Source organism: Hemibagrus wyckioides, linkage group LG25 (assembly GCF_019097595.1).
Source record: "Hemibagrus wyckioides isolate EC202008001 linkage group LG25, SWU_Hwy_1.0, whole genome shotgun sequence".
Lineage (NCBI taxonomy): Eukaryota > Metazoa > Chordata > Actinopteri > Siluriformes > Bagridae > Hemibagrus > Hemibagrus wyckioides.
The window spans coordinates 10,652,617-10,674,800 of NC_080734.1; the positions used below are offsets into that span (position 1 = coordinate 10,652,617).

The window sequence follows — 22,184 nt, forward strand, 5'->3', positions numbered from 1 at the left end:
AAAAGGGATTACTAAACACAAATAAGAATTATATAAAATGCTGCTGCTGCTGCAATGATTAAACTTTAATTAAAACACACACACACCATTAAATGTACCACATGGATTTTTTTTTCTCAGTCAGGCAAACTAGAATCCTGATAGTCCTAATACACCTCTGCACAAACTGTTAACCAGGGAGAGCCATTTTTTTACATGGTGAAGGAGGTGGCATTTTCATTCCCTGTGCTGTCCGCAGACCTTCGGGAAGATAGGTATGCCTCAGAGGTGACCCGTGACGCACGCCTTGCCCCAATGTAGCTCTTCCCGAGGCACCAGAGGTCCTCCACGACCTTGCGGAAATGGTTCCTGAATTTGACTCCAATGAAGGCATAGAGCAGTGGGTTGAGGCAGCAGTGCAGGTAGGCCAGGCTTTCAGTGAGGATCAGCAGCAGGTGTGTGTTGCTTTCATCAGAGCATTCTGAACTGGAGAACATGAAAATGATGTCGTAGAGCAATACTGCATTGTAGGGCAGATGACAGACAATGAAGACCAGTACTACGGTCAAGACCACGCGCACAGCCTTGTGCCTTTGGAAGTTCTTGGCACGCAGGAGAGTAAACATCACACTGGAGTAGCAGAAGCCCATGACCAGCAACGGCAAGCAAAACCCTACAGCCACCTGGGAACTCGGCACTAGCACTTTGAAAAGCTTTGCAGTGTTATTGTCCTTGAAGCGGAAGAAGCACACATGATGTACAGTAAAGTTTAGGTCATACATTTGCATTGATTCACCAGGGATGTAGCGCTCATAGTAGATGATGGTGGGCAAAGTAAGAAACAAGGCTAAAATCCAAACAAATCCACAGATGATGTAACTGTAGATCAGCATGCTCGAGCGGAATCTGAAAGAGCGGCGAGCTTGTACTATGGCCATGTAGCGGTCTAAACTGATGCAAGCCAGGAGTAGGATGCCACTATACAGGTTGATGCTGTAGACACCACGCAACAGCTTGCAGGACCAATTACCCATAGACCAGTCATTCTGCTCGCTGAATATGAGCAGAGGCAGTGCCACTACAAACAGGACATCTGCTATGGCCACGTTCAGTAGGTAAACATCCGTCATGGATTTGGTGCGCTTGTAGAAAGCATATGTAAGGATCACCAGGACATTGCCAATCAATCCTACAATGCAGATAAGTGAGTGCACGTAGATTTGGAGATAGTACTTGACAATGTTTTCTGTATTCTGATTCATGTCACATGGACTCTCATACTCATAGTCATATACCATAGTTGTGTTCATCTTGATACTGTGGAGAAAAGAAGAATAGAAGTTAACACAACTATGACTATGACTTGGCTTTTACACATTCATTTTTTCCGAAAATATTCTTCCCCATAACCATATAATGCAATGCATGGGCAAGAGTAAAAAGGTTTTACACATTTTATTTGTGGTGATGAACAGGACCTAACACTCTCCATGCAACATGAAAGAGGAAGGGCCCAGATCATTTGTTACATAGAGTATTTATAATCAGGATTAAAACACAAAATAGAGTTAAGGAAAGCAAAACTGTCGATCATTGGCCACATTACAACGCCTGATCCAGATAGCCCTACTAAGGTCTGATTCTTATGCTTGAGTCCTGTCATCTAATCTCCAGCACAGTTCTGTCCCTCTAATATTTTGTGCAAACAATCTCTGGTCATAACAACTTCTAGTCACTCATTTAGAAGGTCAGAACCTCACAAACAGCTTCTCCTTGTAAAATTTTCCATCACACTCATTAAATGATTACATTTCGAAGCCAGATTTGATCCAAATTGATTGATTGATGCAAGTCCAGGAACTAAGGGTCTTGCTTAAGGGTGGTCCTAGGAATTTGAAAATACACAACCTTCAGGCCAGAGATATAAAACCTTAAACACAGAACCACTATTAATATTTGATAGTTGTGTGGGTTAAGACATACTTAATGAAGTGCAATGCAGACCGACAGCTAGCTGATCCCCCCCCCCCCGTCATTTTTATACTAGCCAATATGGCACACACAGATCATGCCGTGTAAAGTGCCTTGTGTAACCAAGATGAAAAATCTGAAGGTTTAATGTTGCTTTGAAGCAAGTTGTCATTTTCGTAACGCAGACAGAGGAAACTTGCAGGAACCAGGTCACATACACGTTCTAAAAGCCACCATGAGCCATGTGTCAAGATTCAGTGTCATTGACCTATTTATAGCGAACGAATTTTCTGAGTTTTACTGGAAGGATTCAATGTACCAGAACTCGCACAGAACTATGGCTAGTTTAATCTGTGCTGCAGCACCACTTTCCTTTGCTAGGTGTTAGATTAATGGTCCCAAATATGGTACAACACATGGCGGGGTAAAAAACCACAGAAATCGTGTGCTAGTGGCTTTTTTCTTTTTAAAAAACACATTTACCACAGTTTAGCACCTGCACCAGCTGGCTGACAGTGTGATGATTCCAACCTCAAATACTCAAAAACAAGAACTAAAAATGACAAATGAAATACAGTCTTATGTCCTGTGGATAAAGAGTTTAAGAATAAATAGTTATCAAGCTGCAATAAAGAGCCGAGGATCAGAGTACGCATTTAAAAACTTTTCGATTTTGCTGTATGCAAAATGAACAATTCAATATAAGGCTTTTAGAAACTTCCATCCCGGTCATGGAACTGGTAAATGTACAGTGAATTAAAGCTGATAAATGAAAACATAGAGCAAAAAAATATTGTTTTATTTAATTTTCAATAGAAGTTTCTTAAGTCGTAAAAACGTTTGAAATGTTACCTGGTCTAAATTCTACTTAGTTTTTTAATTCAAATTTTAAGAATTTAGCAAAATCTGGACCATTCCTTTCCAGACCAAACACCACAGCATAACTAGACAATATTTCTTTTTAACAATAATGATTTTGTGTAAAAAAAAAGCATAAAAAATACGAACACATGCTAATCTATTACTAGATGGAAAAATGAAGAAATATGATAAAAAGCAAGCGAAAAGGAAACAAAAGTGCTTACTTGCTTTACCACAAGTCTGCTTCACAGCTGTTGTTGTGCGAGACTGTACGATCGACGACGTGTGCACGCATGTACCTGAATGAGGTGGAGTCTGTGATACAATGTGGAAGTCTCTTGAATATCATCGCTGTGTGATGTCTCGGCTGATGTTATGATTTCTTAACCAGCCTCACGGTTAGGTTTATTATAAACACATGCCCACAGCAATTTACACAGTTAATTCATTTAATACACCAAAAAAAGTTAGGTTTCGGGTTCAAACTGTGGTGAAAACTTCATAAGCCACATAAAAAGGGAACTCAACCGTGAACAATGGAGCTTTAATAGGAACTGCTGACATGTAGTTTACACAATTACATAAATAAACAAAAAAAAAGAGGATTAGGTGTTGTCTGCTTGTCACGCCACATCTTCCATGTAATCTGCAGCCTGACTCGTCTGAGACACACTCACGTCCTGGGTGATCTCTTCAAGCTGGAGAAAAAAGATGCAGAGAAATCATGAATTATTAAAGCTTTAATATCTGTTATGCTGGGAAAGGGACAAAAAACACCAACAACAACAAAGCATTATGCTCTTGCAGGTTGGCATTTCCCCCACATCTGAAAGGAAGTTATAACCCATTTCCCACTTCATTGCCCGCTTTAACAGCTCTCTATTCTGCTTGTTGTACAATAGCTGGCATTGTGAGAGCCAGCTCTGCATCCTCTTAAACTACAATACGACCCTATGTGAAGGAGATTTATCAGGAGTTACCCGGTCACTGATATCTGGTCCCTCGACAGAGGCGTCTTCGATCTCCTCACTGATGCTCAGCTCACTCTTTGAGTTGTGACTGTGAAAGAAGTAAAGAATAAGTGAGAAAAGAAAAACTGAGTTGGCTGAGTAATCTGCTACTGTTTTTATGTTTGTGCTCAATAACAACGAACTACACCGTCAGACAAATTTATTTTATATAAGCTGCCAAGGACAAAACATGTCGCTCACCAAACTATAAAGGAAATGAAAAATAAAAATAATAATAAATGAATAATAATAAATAAAATTAGGCCAGATTATGCCACTTAGGGGCAAGTTGTTATAGAAAAACAATCAAGATCAGTAGGATCATAATCAAGTAAATTATTTTCAAATAAAAGCACATCAGCTGCATCTGAATATCCTTACTATCCTACTATACAGTATGTGAAAAGCAGTACACTAAAGTAGTGGTATGTCTGGAATCTCAGTATTCATTAAACGGTAGGCAAAAAAATTCCCAGATGATCTTCTTCTGCTAAGATTCTGAAGTGTTTTGCCAGTGGATATACTTGTTTAATAACACTTCAATAAATTGTTAACTTGGTAAAAGTTTAAACAACAACAAAAAACAATTACTTTTTTTGGTGGTTAATCTGGATATGATTCAGGTGCTGAATCAAATGCAGTGGTTTCTGAATCAAAGCCAATGGGTACTGAATCAAATGAAGTAGGCATTGAATCAAAGGCAGTGGGTTCTGAATCAAATGCAGTCATTTCTGAATCAAATGAAGTAGGTACTGAATCAAATGCAGTGGGCTCTGAATCAAATCAGTAGGTACTGCATCAAATGAAGTAGGTACTGAATCAAATGCACTGGGTTCTGAATGGAATGCAGTGGGTGCTGGATCTAATGAAGTTGGTTCTGAATTAAATGAAGTAGCTATTGAATCAAAAGTAGTAGGCACTGAATCAAATCAGTAGGTTCAGAATCAAATGAAGTAGGTACTGAATCAAATGCAGTAGGTACTGAATCAAAATGTAGTTCTGAATCAAATTAAGTAGCTACTAAATAAAATCAGTAGGTACTGAATCAAATGCAGTGGGTTCTGAATCAAATGCAGTGGGTTCTGAATCAAATGCAGTGGGTACTAAATTAAATGCGGTAGGTACTGAATCAAATGCAGTAGGTACTGAAGCAAATCAATGGGTACTAAATTAAATCAGTGGGTACTGAATCAAATGCAGTGGGTTCTGAATCAAATGCAGTGGGTACTGAATCAAATGCAGTGGGTACTGAATCAAATGCAGTGGGTACTGAATCAAATGCAGTGGGTACTGACAGTATGTGATTTTAGACACAATATTTTCTTCTTCTAATACTGTATACTTCTTATACCCATAATTCGAATGATTTAATCTATAAATAAATTACATGTAAGTTTAAACATTAGTTCTTGTCATCATTTGTCATTCCCTTCAATCAACCTCTTTCTTGCAGACAATTTAAAAAAAATGTTTACTTAGATTACCCTTCCTGTATGATGTGTATAGATCACTGAGCTTCTACAGAATCGATCAAATCTGCCAATATTTTGTATTCTTTATTTATAATTACAATTTTAAATCATTTTTAATACCTGAAATGAAACGACTGAAACATTCCTTTAATGGAAATTAATTTAGTTTAATGTGTTTCTGTTTTTTTGTTCCAATTCAGTTTTATGAGTTTGTTTCACTTTCACCTCTCACAGTGGAAATATTAGAAGACATGCTGTACAGAGCAGAATGAACTTAACCTGTTGAAGTCATCATCGTAATCAAGCTCTTCATCTGCTGGAAGAATGAAAGGAGGCATGTTAAAATAGAATGCTATAAACACACACACGAAAAATTTTAACACATGTAACACAAAGTGTTCAAGAATGAAAAATCTCTCACCAGGCATAGGGGATCCAGTTTTCTCCTTCAGAGACTTTAAACCCTGAAAGCCCTTTTCTTTAGAGTCTATGTATGTAGGAGAAGAGGGAAAAAAACAAGAACGATAAAAACCACACTGTGGCAAGATGCGTTATCAAGGTTCCCACATTCACTCAACTGTAACATTTAGCTCTGTGTTTAATGCAGACGTTTTGCTGACTGATGGTGACACTTCTAGTACAATCACTTTTGTTGTTTAGCTTCTTTCCTCTTTCTTAAATGGCCTGCTCTGTTCTGTGAGGATGTAGTTCAGAAAACTGAATCTATATGTACAATTGAAATATTTGTATACTAAATTGTAGATTTAATATGTATATTAAAATGTACAGAATATTTTGTCATATGCTACTAAAAAAGCATGTTTTGTCAAAATCAAATGAAAACCATCCATTGTCTATACCCGCTTTATTCTTGATTAGGGTCACAGGGATCTGCTGGAGCCTATCCCAGCACACATTGGGCGAAAGGCAGGGGTACACCCTGGTCAGGTCGCCAATCCATCACAGGGCCACATATAGATAGACAACCACTCACTCCTATGGGCAATTTAGATTTACCAATCCACCACATGTTTTTGGACTGTGGGAGGAAACCGGAGTACCTTGATTAAACCCACGCAGGCACGGTGAGAACATGCAAACATGCCTGTTCAAACCTGGGATTCAAACCCAAGACCTTCATGCTGTGAGGCAACAGTGCTGATCACTAAGCAACCTGACGATTTTATAATTAATTTGTTATAGCAATAAAACCACCACCAACAACAGGGTTGAGAAACTCGTCAATATGTTCCTGATTCCTACCCATAATCCTTCTTAAAATTCAACAAGAACAAATAAAAAAAAATCCACAGTAAAAACATCACTGACCGGTCAAGTTTGTCAGGATTTAGAGAAAGAAACATTAACATCAAGCTCTAAAATCTTATAAATAACAGTAGTGCTGTTCTAGATTTCCTGTCTTCCTTATTCCCCAGTTTCTTTCCATGTTTCCTCTCTCTACCTATTGCATTTTAAGGCTGTCCAATTAACCTGAACTATGCTGCCCAAAATGACATTAGGATTATTTTTACAGTACATATTATGATGATATATATCATCATAAACACAATTTAATATGCAACATAAAACACAATTTTTTAGGTACAGAAATACAAATAGAATACAATTCTGTATAAATAAAATATTTCTAACCACATGACCTTATCAAAAACCAAAAATAAATAGCTGAATAATATATGTGCTACCGCAAGTGTTTTTTCCCACATTTGAAGCTGATCACACCTGCGTGTGGTCAGGTCTATACTAGCTACAACAACCAGCTTTAATAAATCCAGTCATGGTCTCATACTTGCCTAAATTAGACATCTTTGAAATGTGTCTAAGCAAATTGATCAAGCTGTAAAACATAGAGGATGCTTTAAGAGCAGATGCTAGTGTCAACAAGGACATTAATAAAAGTCTGCAATAAAAGTTGACAACTGGGATTAGAATATACAAGGATCAGTGTGTAAAGTGTTTAGGGTATGGTAGTCTGATGGATTCCACTACAGATTATGTATGAGTAGTCGGATTTCCGTGTGTGTATGCTTTCGTACCGTCTTTACTGGAGACAGGGTCTTTTTGGTTGTGTTCTGCACTCTTTAATGACGGGGTATCTGACAGGGGTGAAGGTGTTATCACAGCTGGCTTTGCAGATCCTGCTTTCCTACAGGGCACAGAGAGACAGCAGACTTTTAGTGATTATGGCATGTCTACTATTAGGTGGGATGTGAGAAGAAATGGAAAGAGAAAGCTAGCAGGAAGAGCAGAGCCCGGCTCACCTGGGCTCAGATTTAGTGCTGGGTTTGTTCTCAGCATCTGAGAACATGTCCTCTCCATCACCCTCAGTGTCACTGCCTATAGCAGACAGACTGAGGCCAGACAGAGGGCATGGACATACACACGCACGCGCACACACAAACACACACACACACGAGAAAGGGTTAAAGGAAAACACAATTGAGATTAAAAAGATGCACAAAATGTGCAGAAGAGGAGGAAATGGTAAAAAAGGATAAGGAGGAAAGTCATCAGTGAGCTTGTGTAATTTATACAGTTCATTCGAAAAACAAACCATTTTAAAAACAAGAGATTTATAATGCAGTAATGACGAGTCCATGGCACCAAAGGGCCAGAGAGCCTGGTTTTGCACCCATGGGTAAGATGGCTGCAGTGGGCTAGAATGGCAGAGTGATCACTCCATGCACACTCACTCATTGAGGCTAGTACCCCTCCTCATTTTGGAGAAGGACGGCCCTGCCAGGCTCTCCTCCCTCTGCGGGTGCTGGCTCCTTACGGGACCAGGGGAGAAAGCAGAGACAGACGACAGGCAGCGACAGAAGGGGAGAAACATGTAAAAAGGGAAAAAAACAAAGAGGAAAGGAAGGACGAGGTTGAGAAGACAACAGAGCTGGAATACAAAAGCACCAAGAGCTGACAGGAGCGCTGACAGGGAAAAATCAGACATATAGTTCAGAGTCTGCTGGTGGAAGCAACTAATGCACCCTGAAAATAAAGGAAGTACTTACTCTTTCTGACTAAAGCTCTTTTCAGAAAGTCTCTGCCCTGTGTATGGCTTATCAGTGGAGGGTAAACTACTGTACCCCAGTGCAGTGATGCCACAATGAAAGAGAAGATGCATGTAAGGAAGGCATGTTAAAGCATAAAAAAGGCAAAGCTTCTAAAATACATTACTACTTTAAATGATTGAAGTTTACAGATTTTTAATGCTTTTCCCAGATGGAAGTTACTACATGGAATAGATGCCATTACAATCAGAGTGTGAATGTTTCCTATGTGTTACATTACAAGCAAAAGTGTGTGTTTAAACAAGTTGAAACCTCTAACATGCTACAGATGTGAGGATTACTGTACAGTGATGAAAAATGAGAATTTATTCCAAATAGCTGTTCTTACCAGCCATAAGTCTTCTGAGGTTTCGGAAGAGGATCGTCGAAGAACGAGTCCCCTTCCTCATCGTCATCCTCTAGGCCTAGGTCCAGAGGTCTCCTCAGGGCTGATGGCTCGTTCCTGCTGGTTATAAACCCTTCACTGGCCACAAAAGCTCTGCTCTTCTGAGAGATCAGTGACTCACTGTGACTTGGTGGTTCTCCAGCCTGTGGTAGAGGCACCATAGAAACATTACACATTTCCTGTGCTAATTACACATTTTAAAACTTTATTAACCAGCTGAGATGTAGTTAGCAATCTGGGCCGAAGCTAGTGGCATCAGCTTTTCAAAACAACACTCATGCATGAGCGTCATCTAGGCTAGAACACCTGAATGCAGGAATAAGCCGAGGTGCTTTCTGATTCGATAATGATTATTACAGAGAAGTCAGTCAGAGATGCCTCCTTGTTCTAAATGATTGGGAATGGATGGTTCACATCATTTGATTTTTATCCTGTTTACAATGCCCGGGGTGCCATGAGACATCAAAGTCTTTCAGCTGTTCTGAACCTTTAAATGAGATTAGCTTAAAGGAGAGCGAGGAAGCTGAAGTGCTGTGGGTGGAATGGGATGAAATGCGGCTTCATGCAATTCAATGATCAACAGCCTGAGCTGGAACGAACTAAGATTAAACAGACCAAACTGAAAGCCATTATGACATATGGACTTGACTGATGACGGTTCATCATAAATCAAATGCTGCCTTTGACGTCAGGAGCAAGAAGAGTAGGCAATGCAATAGTCATCTCCAAAACTGGCCCAGATAAAAATGTCCAGCTATGAGTAACCAGAACATAGCTTGTAAAATAAGCAAATGATAAGGTCGTCTCTGAACCCCAGTCTCGCAGTCCATCTACTTGAGATGAATCCTGTTGTCTAAGTATCATATAAATTATTAGCACTGGATAAATGCAAAAGCAACAATTTCATCTTGGTTAGGGTTGCAGTGGATGTAGATTCCATCCCAGGAACACACTGCACAGGTACACATGGCCACTGTGCTGCCTGTAAAAGCTTCTGCTGGTGCATTGTTAAAACTAGGCCAGAACCTGAACATCACTGCTGATTCATTGTGTTATCATAAAGAGGTGAGACCTCAGAGTCATGTTAAATGAATCACTTGATTAGTGGAAGCTGAAATGCTTATGTAAGTGAAGCAGCTGCATGTAGCGCTGAGTTAAGTGCTTAGTCATTTCCTGTGCTAATGGAAAGGCTGCATTAATTTAGCCATGTTTCCCATGTTTCGGTGTGATCTGAGCAGAAGGGAATGACAGAAAAGGCTTAAAGAATTTGGGAAACAGAATGTTTGCATCCACGTGAATACTATCCAAGCTACTTTTCTGTCACTTGAGGAAGCAGCAGGATGATGTGCTACGAGAGGCTTGTGCTAGCATTTCCACACCTGCTTTACCTGAGGCCCAGTTGGCTCTTCCTGTGCTGCACTGGCCTTTATAAATCCCTTAAACCTGGGTATCTGAATACGAGAACACAAGTATCAACCAACATCAGCACTCAGTAACCGGACCTGAAGTAACTCACACAGCTGGTTGAGTAATGAACCAATGCACAAGCACACGTACACACACAGAAAGAAATATATATATATTTACATATATATATATAAATACACACACACAGATATGCACAGACACACAAAGATACAGATAAACACACAAGCATACAGATAACGACACAGGCATTCACAAACACACACACAAACCAGCACAGAGAGGAACACACACACAGACAGGCACGTAGACAAACACATAGGAAATGTAATCAAAGAAAGAAAAGGGGGAAAAAAATGTGTACTAACAACTAATATTTTTACTGAAATTCCTCACCTTGAACAGCTATGGTGTACATATACACAAAATATGCACAATACCTAATATACTACATAGATATAACAGTATAATAATAGTTATACTAAAAGTAATTCTATTTTGAATGAATGCTTTATCTTGATATTAGGGCTGCTTTTTGATTTGGTCTGTGATACCTGAATATCTGCCAAAGTGCAATAAAAGCATGACAAATTTCTTTATCCATGTTTTAAATCTTTCTTTCAAAATATGTCAACCATTTCAGAAATTATGTGTGCTGTTGAATTATAGCACACTGAGGTTGAATAAGCTAGAATCCAACTACAGGCTTGATTAAAGCACACAGATGTCGAAGCAAAACCTTCAGAAAGAATGTAGGCTTTCTAGTCATTGAAAATTTAGAAAATGAGAAAATGAGCTGAGAACGGAGATATGAGAATTAACCCTTTTCGGGGGAGGCCCCTTTGTGCTTTATGAGACAAACAAAGAAAAACACTTTTGCCTTTGATACAATAAACGCAACCAGTATGCAACTAGACATTACGGATAAATAGTAGAATTAAAGCATACGGGATTGTAGAGATAAATTACAGATGGTGAAAATGAATATATGAGGCTCAAGGGGAAAATGATAATGAATAAAAACACACTTGTCACACACACAAGACCCGATCTGTTTACCGACACTGGACATAAAATTCAACAGTAAATGACGTCAACACAAAATGATCTAACCTTGCTGGTAGGTGATGAACTGATCTTCTCCTCAGTAACCTTACTCACAGAGTGAACTCCACCGGTCCCATCACAGGCAACCTATAAAAATAGAATTTTAAAATTATTTTAAAATATCTAACTCTTTATCTGTATAAAACTCAAAAACAAAAAAAAGTGCTACATAAATTTTATTTAATTTGACAAAGATAAATTTTACATAAATTTTATTAGAAAATATTGTTTATATATTTTTTTATTTCAATTACATTGAATTAATATTCAAATATAAAATAATTTATAATTATTTATTATAGATTTGATTTGACACTTCAAAAACTAATATCTACACATTATTAAAAATTAAAATGATTTCTTCACATGATTAAACTGTATAATTAACATTTTTAGTCAGTTCTTAGTTTTAATAAGGAATAAACTTACCACACTTCTGCACTGACAATAAAGCTGTTTGAACAGCCCCAAAAATTCCTGAAAGTCTACAGCTAGGGCAAAAAAAAGGGGGAGAGAAAACCTCAGTAACCATACTGCAACCACAGTGTGTAACACATGCACAAAATACATGGGGAGGGGGTGCAAGCCAACACTGTTAAAATAAAATAAAAAAATAAAAAGAAAGAAAGAAAGAAAACACAGGGTACTCACAAGTGTCTTTTGCTCCGAGTTCATCAGCCACAAATCGTTCTAGCATGCCTCTTTATTTAGCAGCAGGACAAACACAAAACCAGTCAGTCATTAAATGTTGTTCTTACTAGAGGTGAATTATGTACATGTGAGTCACAGTAAAAAAAGTGGTAAAATGGGCCAGTATCAATATTATGAATGATGCTGGAATATAATAATTATTCTGGAATATAATAATTATTCCAGTATAATTATATTATACTGGAATTTAATAATTATATATATTAAATATATAATTAAATATAATTATAATGATCTAAGTGGTAGTTTTCACACGATTATTAATAAATGGTTGGCATTTAGTTGTAGGTTATGGCAAAGTCAGAAAGAAGGCCACAAGTTGTGGTGGAAACCTCACACACTTGATTTCATGATCTTATGTATCGAGTCAGCGATAAGATCAGATAGAGATAAAGATGCAGATACAAAGCTTTACCAATTCCTCTTGTGGCTTGCTGGTGTACACCGTTATCTCTGGCAGCTTACCTGCCGAAACTGGGAAAAAGCTCTATGAAAACTGCAACAACTTCATCTTTGCTTAAACCACCACTCCTATCCTGGGTAAAGAAACAAGTACACACGTACACAGACACACACACACACATGCACATATATATATAATATATATTACATATACTATATATATATATATATATATATATATATATATATATATATATATATATATATATATATATATTACATATACTATATATATAAATTACATATATATATTACATATTCTATAGATAGATAGATAGATAGATAGATAGATAGATAGATAGATAGATAGATAGATAGATAGATAGATAGATAGATATAAAATTTAAACCCTAAAACAAATGATAGAAATAACTCAACCAAAATAAGTTAGACATACATTTCACATTAGAGAATTACACAATGCTTTCTAAATAAAAGAACTGTTAAAATAAGATACTAAGTAGTTACAGCTCACTGCAGAATTACCTTGCATCTGCAGTCATATTTTTTTTGTGCTTCAGCAATCTGACGGGGAGACAGTTCCTAAAATAACCAATAGCCTTTTGTTATTGAAGTACAAGCTTTGGACATTTCTCATGTATAGAATGACAACAAACACACACAAAGCTGTTGTAGTAGGGAGATAATCAGGCTGGTGTGATGCAATGATTATTTTCCATAACAGCATGTGCTGAAGTGATTTTTTTTATTACTCCTTATACCACAGTTCCTTATACAATAATTTTTTAAAAATTAATTTAAAAAAGGAACATGAATGTTATCTTTTTTTCATGTCGTAGAAAATCTGTGAAACAAATCGGCTCTTGTTATTTAAATTAAAGCAGCTATAAATATCTTTCTAAAACTATTGACAAAAATGCAGCTAATATTAAACTGTTATTACAGAGAATGAGTGCATTGATAGAAACTTATGATTTGCCTTGGAGCTGGAAATATTGTTCAAGTTCACGTGATTGAGAGAAAATTAATCGAGACCGCCGATCAAACGGCGCTGTGGTATTAAAACCATCTGTAAACTAGTTTCACAACCAGCTTCAACGACTTCATTAAAGCTGTAACGGCTTTTATAAACACACAAAACGAGCAGGGGGTACAGTATTGTACAAAAGTCTTGCACATGCAAATAATGCTGTGAAGTATAGATAAAATAAAAACTTAAAAACTGATGTGATGACTTTTTGCTATTTTTTTTTCTTTTTAAATACAAGCTCCAGGTTCAATCTGTGTGGTTTTCTAAGGAAATTAGCTGAAAAAAAAAAAAAAAAAATGATACTGAGCATCTCGGAAAATCTGCCAGTCACTTCTTCTAGAGACTCTGACTGTTGCACTTGCTTCTTTTAACTTTGCATGCAAAACCTAGGAGCCTTCAGTATAATTTTTTCTTTTATATATATATATATATATATATATATATATATATATATATATATATATATATAAGAACAAAATTATACTGAAGGCTCCTAGATATTTTTTTTTTGTTGTTTTTTTTTATATATATATATATTTATTTATTTTTTCTTCTTTATTACCCAATTTTGTGACATTATTTGGGGGGAATAAAGTCTAAAATATTTTTGCACTGTATAGTGTAGAATTTATAAAATAAATTCTAAATAAAATAAACACCTTTTGTATATAAGGTGCATTAGACATTTGCACAGTACTGTATATCTCATAGAAAAATAATCACACAGATGACAGATTCATGATTTAAGTGTAGCAGAGACAGTTAAAGCCACTAAAAAGCAAAGTTACTTCAAACTAAAGAGCAAAGTTACCAGATGCACAGAAGTAGGACAAAGTTGTTTTGCAAAACGTAGCTGAACAGGAAAGATTTCTTTCAGACAATTCTAAACACCTTAATTTACATCCTCCTTCCTTTGTGTGACCTAAATTAGATCTAGGGCGCAAAAATGTAGGGGTGAAGAGAGAGCCTGAGATGAATCAATCTGAGATCAACCACATCTTTCAGGGTTGAGAAAATGACTTTATTACCACAATAAATTTCATGGTACTGTATTTCACCTGTGAGAACTCTACACTGTAGGTGTTTAAAATAGGTTAAACGTACAAAGTGGATATAAAAAAAGTCTACGCACTTATAAAAAACTGCACGTTTTTCAGATGTAAAAACTGAAACCAAAATGAATCATGTCAGAACTGTTTCTATCCTTAAAGTGAAAATACAGCGTATACAAATTAAGTAAAAAAAAAAAACAATCAAACATTTTAAGGAAAAAGTTACAATGACCTGGTTGCAGAAGTTTGCACAACCTATTATAATTGGGAAGGTGGCTGTGTTCACAATGAACCAATCACATTCAATCTCATGCTCAGAATTAATAATCATGAGCTGTGAGGGTTGAAATTATTTTGATTAACTCCAAATAAAGAATAAAGATGAGCTGTTTCTGGAGGATCTTCTCAGTTTTATCCGAAAGCTGAAGCCATGAGACGCAAAAAGTCCATGATTTATCTTGGTTTCATTTTTTTTTTACCTCACGAAAACCTGCCAATGTAACAGGGGTCTGTCAATTTATATCTATTTTAAAGAAGAATTACCTTGGGAATATGCGTTGTCCGATCTGCCTGTGAGAGAGAGAGAGAGAGAGAGAGAGAGAGAGAAAGAGAGAGTGTGTGTGCAAAAGAGAGAGAGACAGAGAGAGAGAGAGAGAGGGAGAGAGAGAGAGAGAGAGAGAGAGAGGGAGGGAGAGTGTGTGTGTGTGCGCAATACAGAGAGAGAGAGAGAGAGAGATACAGACAGAAAAAAGAGAGACAGGGGAGAGACAGACAGACAGACAGAGAGAGAGAGAGAGAGAGAGAGAGAGAGAGAGAGAGAGTGTGTGTGTGTGCGAGACAGAGAGAAAGAGAGATACAGACAGACAGAAAAAAGAGAGACAGAGAGAGAGAGAGAGAGAGAGAGAGTGTGTGTGTGTGCGAGACAGAGAGAAAGAGAGATACAGACAGACAGAAAAAAGAGACAGAGAGAGAGAGAGAGAGAGAGAGAGTGTGTGTGTGTGCGAGACAGAGAGAAAGAGAGATACAGACAGACAGAAAAAAGAGAGACAGAGAGAGACAGAGACAGAGAGAGTGTGAGAGAGACAGAGTGAGTGTGTATGTATGCGAGAGAGAGAGAGAGAGACAGAGAGAGAGTGTATGTGCGAGAGAGACAGAGAGAGAGAGAGAGAGTGTATGTGCGAGAGAGACAGAGAGAGAGTGTATGTGCGAGAGAGACAGAGAGAGAGAGAGAGTGTATGTGCGAGAGAGACAGAGAGAGAGACAGACAGAATGCATTTTATTAAATCAGGGAATTATTCCAACAATTTTTCTTACACAAGTCAGAAACGACATTCACCTCAGAGTAAATGGAGAATTTCTCCTTGTTTCTGCCTCTCTTAACTAATTCGAGGAGAAGAGGCATGTTCTTATTCCCCTCAGATTCAGAGAAGCCAAGCTCCTTGGACAAACTTTCACGGCTGTCCAGTCCATTGATCTAGGGGAAAACGGGATGGATGAAAAACATTACCGCTAATACAAGTGTTTCAAAAAAGTGTGTCATTTTTGGTTTCTGGAACGTTTTTAAAAAAGATCTACAGTTTAATGGTCTTAGTGAAACGATACGGTTCATTTTATAGTACTTGGCAAATGATCTTAGCTAGAGCAACTTACGGAAGTCTCTATCAATAAATACATCCTCACACTAGTTCACTAGGTCAGGAACTAAGAGTGCTATCAGTTTAAAAACACTGTTATTGAGATATGTATAGTATGAAACAACACAAAAGACATTTTACTGAATGACAGATGTGGCATTGTGTTGTTGATAGTTCTATGAAAAAGGAATGGAAAAAACCCTACAATATGCAGCTTGTGTGTTGGGGAATTTTTGCAGACGGAAACAAAAAATAATCATTTTAAAATGATTTTTAAATAAAAATTCCACTGAAACAGGATTGGTTTGTGTTGAAACAGCATCTCAAAGAACAGTCAAACAAATGCATGAATCACGATAACAATAAGAAAAGCAATGCTCTTAAGTATCCACTAATAAGAAGCCACTGCGGGTTCGGTTACCAGAAAATGTAAATGTAACACACACCTCAAAAAAAATAAAAAAATAAAAAATAAATAAATAAAAATAAAAACACACTTCTAATGCAAAAGAGAGGTTTGTTGGTGAAGTTAAACAGAGGCTAACAATCATTTTGTGTAGACTTCAGTAGGTTTGAACAGAGAAAAGCTGCACCACTGGTTTACATGGGAGAGACACAGGAAGCAGGAGCGACACTCATACGACTGAAAGCAGGCCTCAGACTAAACAGGAGACTGATTTATAATTGTGTATGGGGTGAAGTCTTCCTAAACACACATAATGTGATAATATTGTGTCCACTAGGAGGCAGTGTCCCATAAGCCATCCTGTAAACATGAAATATATTCAAGACATCCATATACTGTAGAAAACAGTGCTATGTTTCACTGTAGGAATAATAAATAAAATATAACATCGGAGAAAATGTTATTCTTTTTCTATTATCATTCTATTCTATTAATCTGTCAATTACGTCAATGGTGGATGACTTTAGACTTGTTTTATTACCTACAGTCATTACTGGGAGGACATCGAAGAGAAAAAAGTATGCAATCCTTCAGAAACAAAACAGCCAATATAAAGACAGCTACAGGATTTATGTCTTGACATGCCATAATATTACAATCATGGTTCAAATTTAGGGCAGTGGTGGTTCAAGTGGTTAAGGCTCTGGTTGTTAATCGGAGGATTAGGGTTTAAGCAGACCACCAAGCCTCACTGTTGAAGAATTGAGCAAGACGCTTACCCAACCTGGTCTGGGGGAGCTGTATCATAGGTGACCCTGTCCATCCATCCATCCATCCATCTTAAAGGCTTTGTTCCCTCAGTTCTTTTTAATAACTCAATTAAACAGTGAGGTGTTCATCATGTCATGAATCAAGCAAACATGATAAGTAGGAGAAAAAGGGATTTTATCTATCATAAAGAAGACTATGAGAGTTTATAATTGAATAAGATTAGTGACTGAAATATCATGTGGGCTGAATTTAACACCAACAGCATGGCTCTAACCTGCCTGGTGTCAGCAGTTCAGGCTGGTGGAGGTGGTGTAATGATGGGCAAAGTTTTCTTGGCACACTTAAATACCAACCAAGCATCATGTGAATGCTGCAGCCTTTCTAAATACTGTTGCTGACCATGTGCATTCCTTTATGATCACAATTTACCCATTTATTAAGCAAGATAATGCACCATATCACTTGAATGCTGGTGTAAGGCGGTTCATGAGGGACATGTCCTCATCCTGGCTGGATGTTGGTGCACCACATCATTTGTATTTGTCCACAGACATAAGTTAATCTTCTGAGCAGGTGTTTTATTCACAGCTGCCTGAATGTGAGGAGAAATGGTTTAGCAAATACTGTGTGGTGATTTTTCTCAACTTGTGGATCTTTTACATTATGTAATGATGTGTGTGTGTGTGTCTATTAGTCTCACTTTATACTCTTACCACAAAGCTGAAATATAAGCATTAGAGGAATCTTAGTTAGCCACCACTGAACTTTTGAACTCCATTTTTTTCTGGTAGATAGATAAGAGAGAAAAATAACTATGATGGGATGTGGAAGAAAGACTGAATGACGATAGAAGAATAACCCATTTCATATGACATACAGGATGGAGCGTCTAATGTTAATCAAGCTTTCTTTGAGAATTTACACCACAAAAAGTGTTAAGATTTATAAACCTTCAAGATCTTTGAAGACAAACATATCTAAAGAAAATAGAACAATGTGGCATGTAGGATGTCATTCATTTGTAAAATGAAAGAGGTGGATGGAGGAAACTTTCCTCAGAGGTAATAAACATCGTAATACCGTGTTAATCTCTGGCTGAAAAACCGCTAGTGTGAAGTCTAGATTGAACACTTGCAGAAAGTCTGTGATTAAACTGGCCACAAGGCGTCCTGCAAAGAATTACAGAATAGTTAAAACAGTGTTTTGTGTTTGTAGGTTAATCAATCAAAATAACTGACAATAATAATCATTAGAAAAATAACTTGCCATCTTTAGTGCTGAGACACTTTTTCAGATTCTCGTTTACAAGTGGAGTTTTATTCTGGTGAGGCCAAAAGAGACATGACAGATGTTTAGAATCTTAATTATTCAGAGTCCGAAGTGTGTAAAATGTTAAAGGTTAGACTGCATATAGATACCTCCACTTTGTCCTGCTCCTCTAAAGCCAGAAATACAGCAGCTCGAAGCTCGGCCTGTAAACAGACAAAGACTAATCTGTTAAACAGTGTTTAATCATCTGTATGAATGTATGTGGGGGGGGGGGGGGGGGTTGTCACCACAGCGGATCATCTGGTCTGCATATTTGATGTGGCATTTTTTTTTTGCAGTACACACCCTTCCTGACACACCCCTCCCATTTTTATCCAGGTTTAGAATTGGCAGGCACTGAGTGTTAACCCCTCAGTGGCTGGGTTTGTTTCCTGCACCAGAACTAAATAAAGATAGAACAATAGAGTAAAAAATATCCAAAGAAGACAACGTTACAATATATATGTAGGGCCTGAAGAAACAGAAATTATTAGTAAAACTACTGTTTTACAGAATGAGATGACGATTGCAGTATTGAATTGGGATGATTTGGTTGCAATTGTAAAAAGGACATTATCAGCATTTACATTATTTGCTGTCACCCAGATGAGGATGGGTTCCCTTCTGAGTCTAGTTTCTCTCAAGGTTTCTTTCTCATATCATCTCAGGGAGTTTTTCCTCACCACCATCGCCTCAGGCTTGCTCATTAGGGACAACATAGAAACTTATCTTAAAACTTTATATGTTTTTTTTTCCCTATGTTTCTATATTTCTGTAAAGCTGCTTTGAGACAAGGTCCATTGTTAAAAACGCAATACAAATAAATTGAATCGAACTGTTCTGCAGAACTACAAAAAGCATCACAGTGACAGAGGCAGATCATCAAATAGATCAGATTCCTTTAAATGACAATACCACCATTAACGATGATGAGTAAATGTTAAGTGAGAATCATCCCTGCATAACACAGCTATAGCTATTGGGTCAATTAACTAATATTTCCCTATTAGCACTGTAATGTTTTCTTTTTTCATTTATTATTGTGTACGTGTTGATTATGCCACACAACCTGAAGCTGTGTTGCAAATATAAATAATCTTTATCACATGGCACAGTAAGTAGCGTGTTATTATTTTAGACTCATGCAGAACAGCATGTAGAAAAAGTGTTTTATTTGTAACATGCTGCAGCAAAAAGCAATCATATCCTACTGTTAGAGTGGGAGAAGCAGAAAAAACCGAGTCCAGTTCAACACGTTGACAGTGGCACCAGTGAGATTTAGTCTTTGTTTGATATCTGCCTGAAGAGGTTGTTGATGCAGCAGCACTTTAGCCTTTTATATTCCTCCCAGCTCTCACACCTATACGTCTGTGCGTCATACAGATCAGGTTTCTTTCATGAGAACACCACCATCAGTGGTCAGTGAAGAAGACTCTCTCAAGCTTCAATGTGTAAGGTCTTAGGTGATTATCTGTGGTCAGTGAGTGAGGGATTTTTTTTTTTTACTCCTGTTAAACCCTGAAGCAGCCATGTCCCCCTGTGACGTCATCATGCCTTAAACTGTAACTTTTCTTGGGAATAACAGACAGCACCGACCGACACAATAACACCAGACACCCTAAACACAAGACGAATATCTAGTAATGAACACATTCAGGTTTGAGATTTCCCAGTAAAGTCACGAAACTAGCTTTATACGCCACGATCTAGCCGTTAAGCGAGTTTTGTTGATGAACTGAGACCCTTAGATACGGGTTGTTGTCATTCAGTCTCTCCAGTCAGCTAACAAAGTCAGCTACAACTTCAGCATCGACTTGCAGGGATGCATACCAAAATCAACACTGTGTGTTCAATATACTTATAAACGACAAAATATTGAAATTACCTTAATCTTGTTAAGAACGCCATTGTTTTCCAAATTTTGAATCAGAAGGTCTCTGAGCTCCGTGTCTTCTTCTGTAGCAGACATCTTCAATTCCGGTCACGTGACCTCCTCATGCCCTCTACTGGCGCTCTGGAGAAAAGTACCCCTATTGACCCGCCAACGCGCATGCGCGACTCCGTGAGGCTCTGATGGCTAATTCTAGCTTTTACTCTGTTTCCAGCATCTCTGTGTAACACATCTGTAGTTCAATCCAGTGTAATGAATGTTAGTGGGTGGGATATATTAGGCAGCAAGTAAACATTTTGTCCTCAAAGTTGATGTGTTAGAAGCAGGGCACACACATGAGCATCAGAACCTTGCAACTTACAGGATTTAAAGAATCTGTTGATAACATCTTGGTGCCAGATACCAAAGCACACCTTCAGGGATCTAGTGGAGTTCATACCTTGATGGGTCAGGGCTGTTTTGGCAGAAAAGGGGGACCAACACAACATTAGGCAGGTGGTCATAATGTTATGGCTAATCGGTGTATATCCTGCTGTTATGTTAAGATAGTGGTACATCTGATTCACAGCTTCGTTCAACCAGTTTCATCCATTCTTTATTTTTCAACACTAGGCCACACAGAGAGAACCCTGTACTGGTGAAAAGAAAGTTTCACACATATAATACAATATATTACAAACCGCTGAAATGGCTCTGAAATACATTGATAATGGTCATTTTCTGCTAACTCTATAAGTTCCATCCATATGCTTTTGTAATTAAATATAGAGGGTATGCAGATTACAGTGAGACCCCTGTACAATGTTTTTCCTCAGTATATTCCAAATAGTGTAAGATTAAAATATTACAACAATGTAAGTCCATTTTAACTATTCATCACACTTTACTTTCATCCACAGAGCATCAGTTTCCACTGACAACATGGGAATAGAGTTCATGAGGCAGTAGGGTGCTCAAAGTGCCCAAAAGAATTTTTACTTGTTCTTATTTTTATTTTATAATAATGATTATTATTTTTTATGGGGGGTTGTTTGCTGTTTTGCTGTATTATTTTCAAATTTTATATATAGTTTTTATTTGTAGTATAATTTGGGGTTTTGTTGGTTTTTCTTCTTTCTTTTATGTTTTTTTACTGGCTTTATCTCTTTCTCCTCTGTTTCTTTAACGCCTTCTTGGCTTGCTGTGGACCAATACTGAAGCGATACACACAGGTGTATTCAGGGTGACCCCAATTACTGAGGATCCTCAGTGCAACCAGCCTGTAAACCTCACTCGGAGATTCCTGAAAAACACCACAATAGGGTAGAAATTGTTAAATGATCACAAACATGTACAGACACTCCAATGGATTTGATATATTTTTCGAAATAAATGATTGATGTGAGAAGAACATTTCACACGTGTGTGTAGCTCGGTATTGCATTCCTCTGAATTTATGAACTTTTACAGACTGATTCATGAACAGTTTATTGGTGTTGAAATGAGTCATTTTCTCTCAGAAATTTTACCACAGTTCTTTGCAGTGATTTGGAAGTTCGAAGGTCTGGACAGATTTTCCATCCTGGTTATAGGTGAATATTCCGAGACATTTTTCTTCCTCTAACTCAGTAATAATTCCCTGTAGAAAGTGTAATTATTTGTAAAAGTTCATGTTTAATT

At 37.5% G+C, this 22,184-nt stretch overlaps 2 protein-coding genes across 13 annotated transcripts; both read right to left on the minus strand.

Annotated features, from left to right (window-relative positions):
• Window positions 1-9: 9 nt before the first annotated feature.
• On the minus strand, window positions 10-3,188 carry ccr6a (chemokine (C-C motif) receptor 6a). Its single transcript, XM_058379271.1, has 2 exons — window positions 3,036-3,188; window positions 10-1,296 (listed from the first exon to the last, which is right to left on the minus strand). Exon 2 carries the CDS (start codon window positions 1,287-1,289, stop codon window positions 192-194), a length of 1,098 nt encoding a protein of 365 aa, XP_058235254.1. The 5' UTR covers window positions 1,290-1,296; window positions 3,036-3,188; the 3' UTR covers window positions 10-191.
• A 148-nt stretch (window positions 3,189-3,336) lies between these two features.
• cep43 (centrosomal protein 43) lies at window positions 3,337-20,633 on the minus strand. 12 transcript variants are annotated; one of them, XM_058379259.1, is made up of 21 exons: window positions 20,520-20,633; window positions 18,745-18,798; window positions 18,593-18,647; window positions 18,407-18,495; window positions 15,852-15,989; window positions 15,059-15,085; window positions 12,959-13,015; window positions 12,476-12,546; window positions 11,951-12,000; window positions 11,729-11,790; window positions 11,306-11,386; window positions 10,156-10,218; window positions 8,711-8,910; window positions 8,323-8,388; window positions 8,008-8,085; window positions 7,576-7,665; window positions 7,351-7,460; window positions 5,715-5,780; window positions 5,573-5,609; window positions 3,792-3,870; window positions 3,337-3,509 (listed from the first exon to the last, which is right to left on the minus strand). In XM_058379259.1, exons 1-21 carry the CDS (start codon window positions 20,601-20,603, stop codon window positions 3,435-3,437), a joined length of 1,632 nt encoding a protein of 543 aa, XP_058235242.1. In that variant the 5' UTR covers window positions 20,604-20,633; the 3' UTR covers window positions 3,337-3,434. The 12 variants fall into 12 exon arrangements, with proteins under 12 accessions (XP_058235242.1, XP_058235243.1, XP_058235241.1 ...); XM_058379260.1 differs by having other exon boundaries at window positions 5,573-5,606; window positions 8,323-8,391; XM_058379258.1 differs by having other exon boundaries at window positions 8,323-8,391.
• Window positions 20,634-22,184: the final 1,551 nt, after the last annotated feature.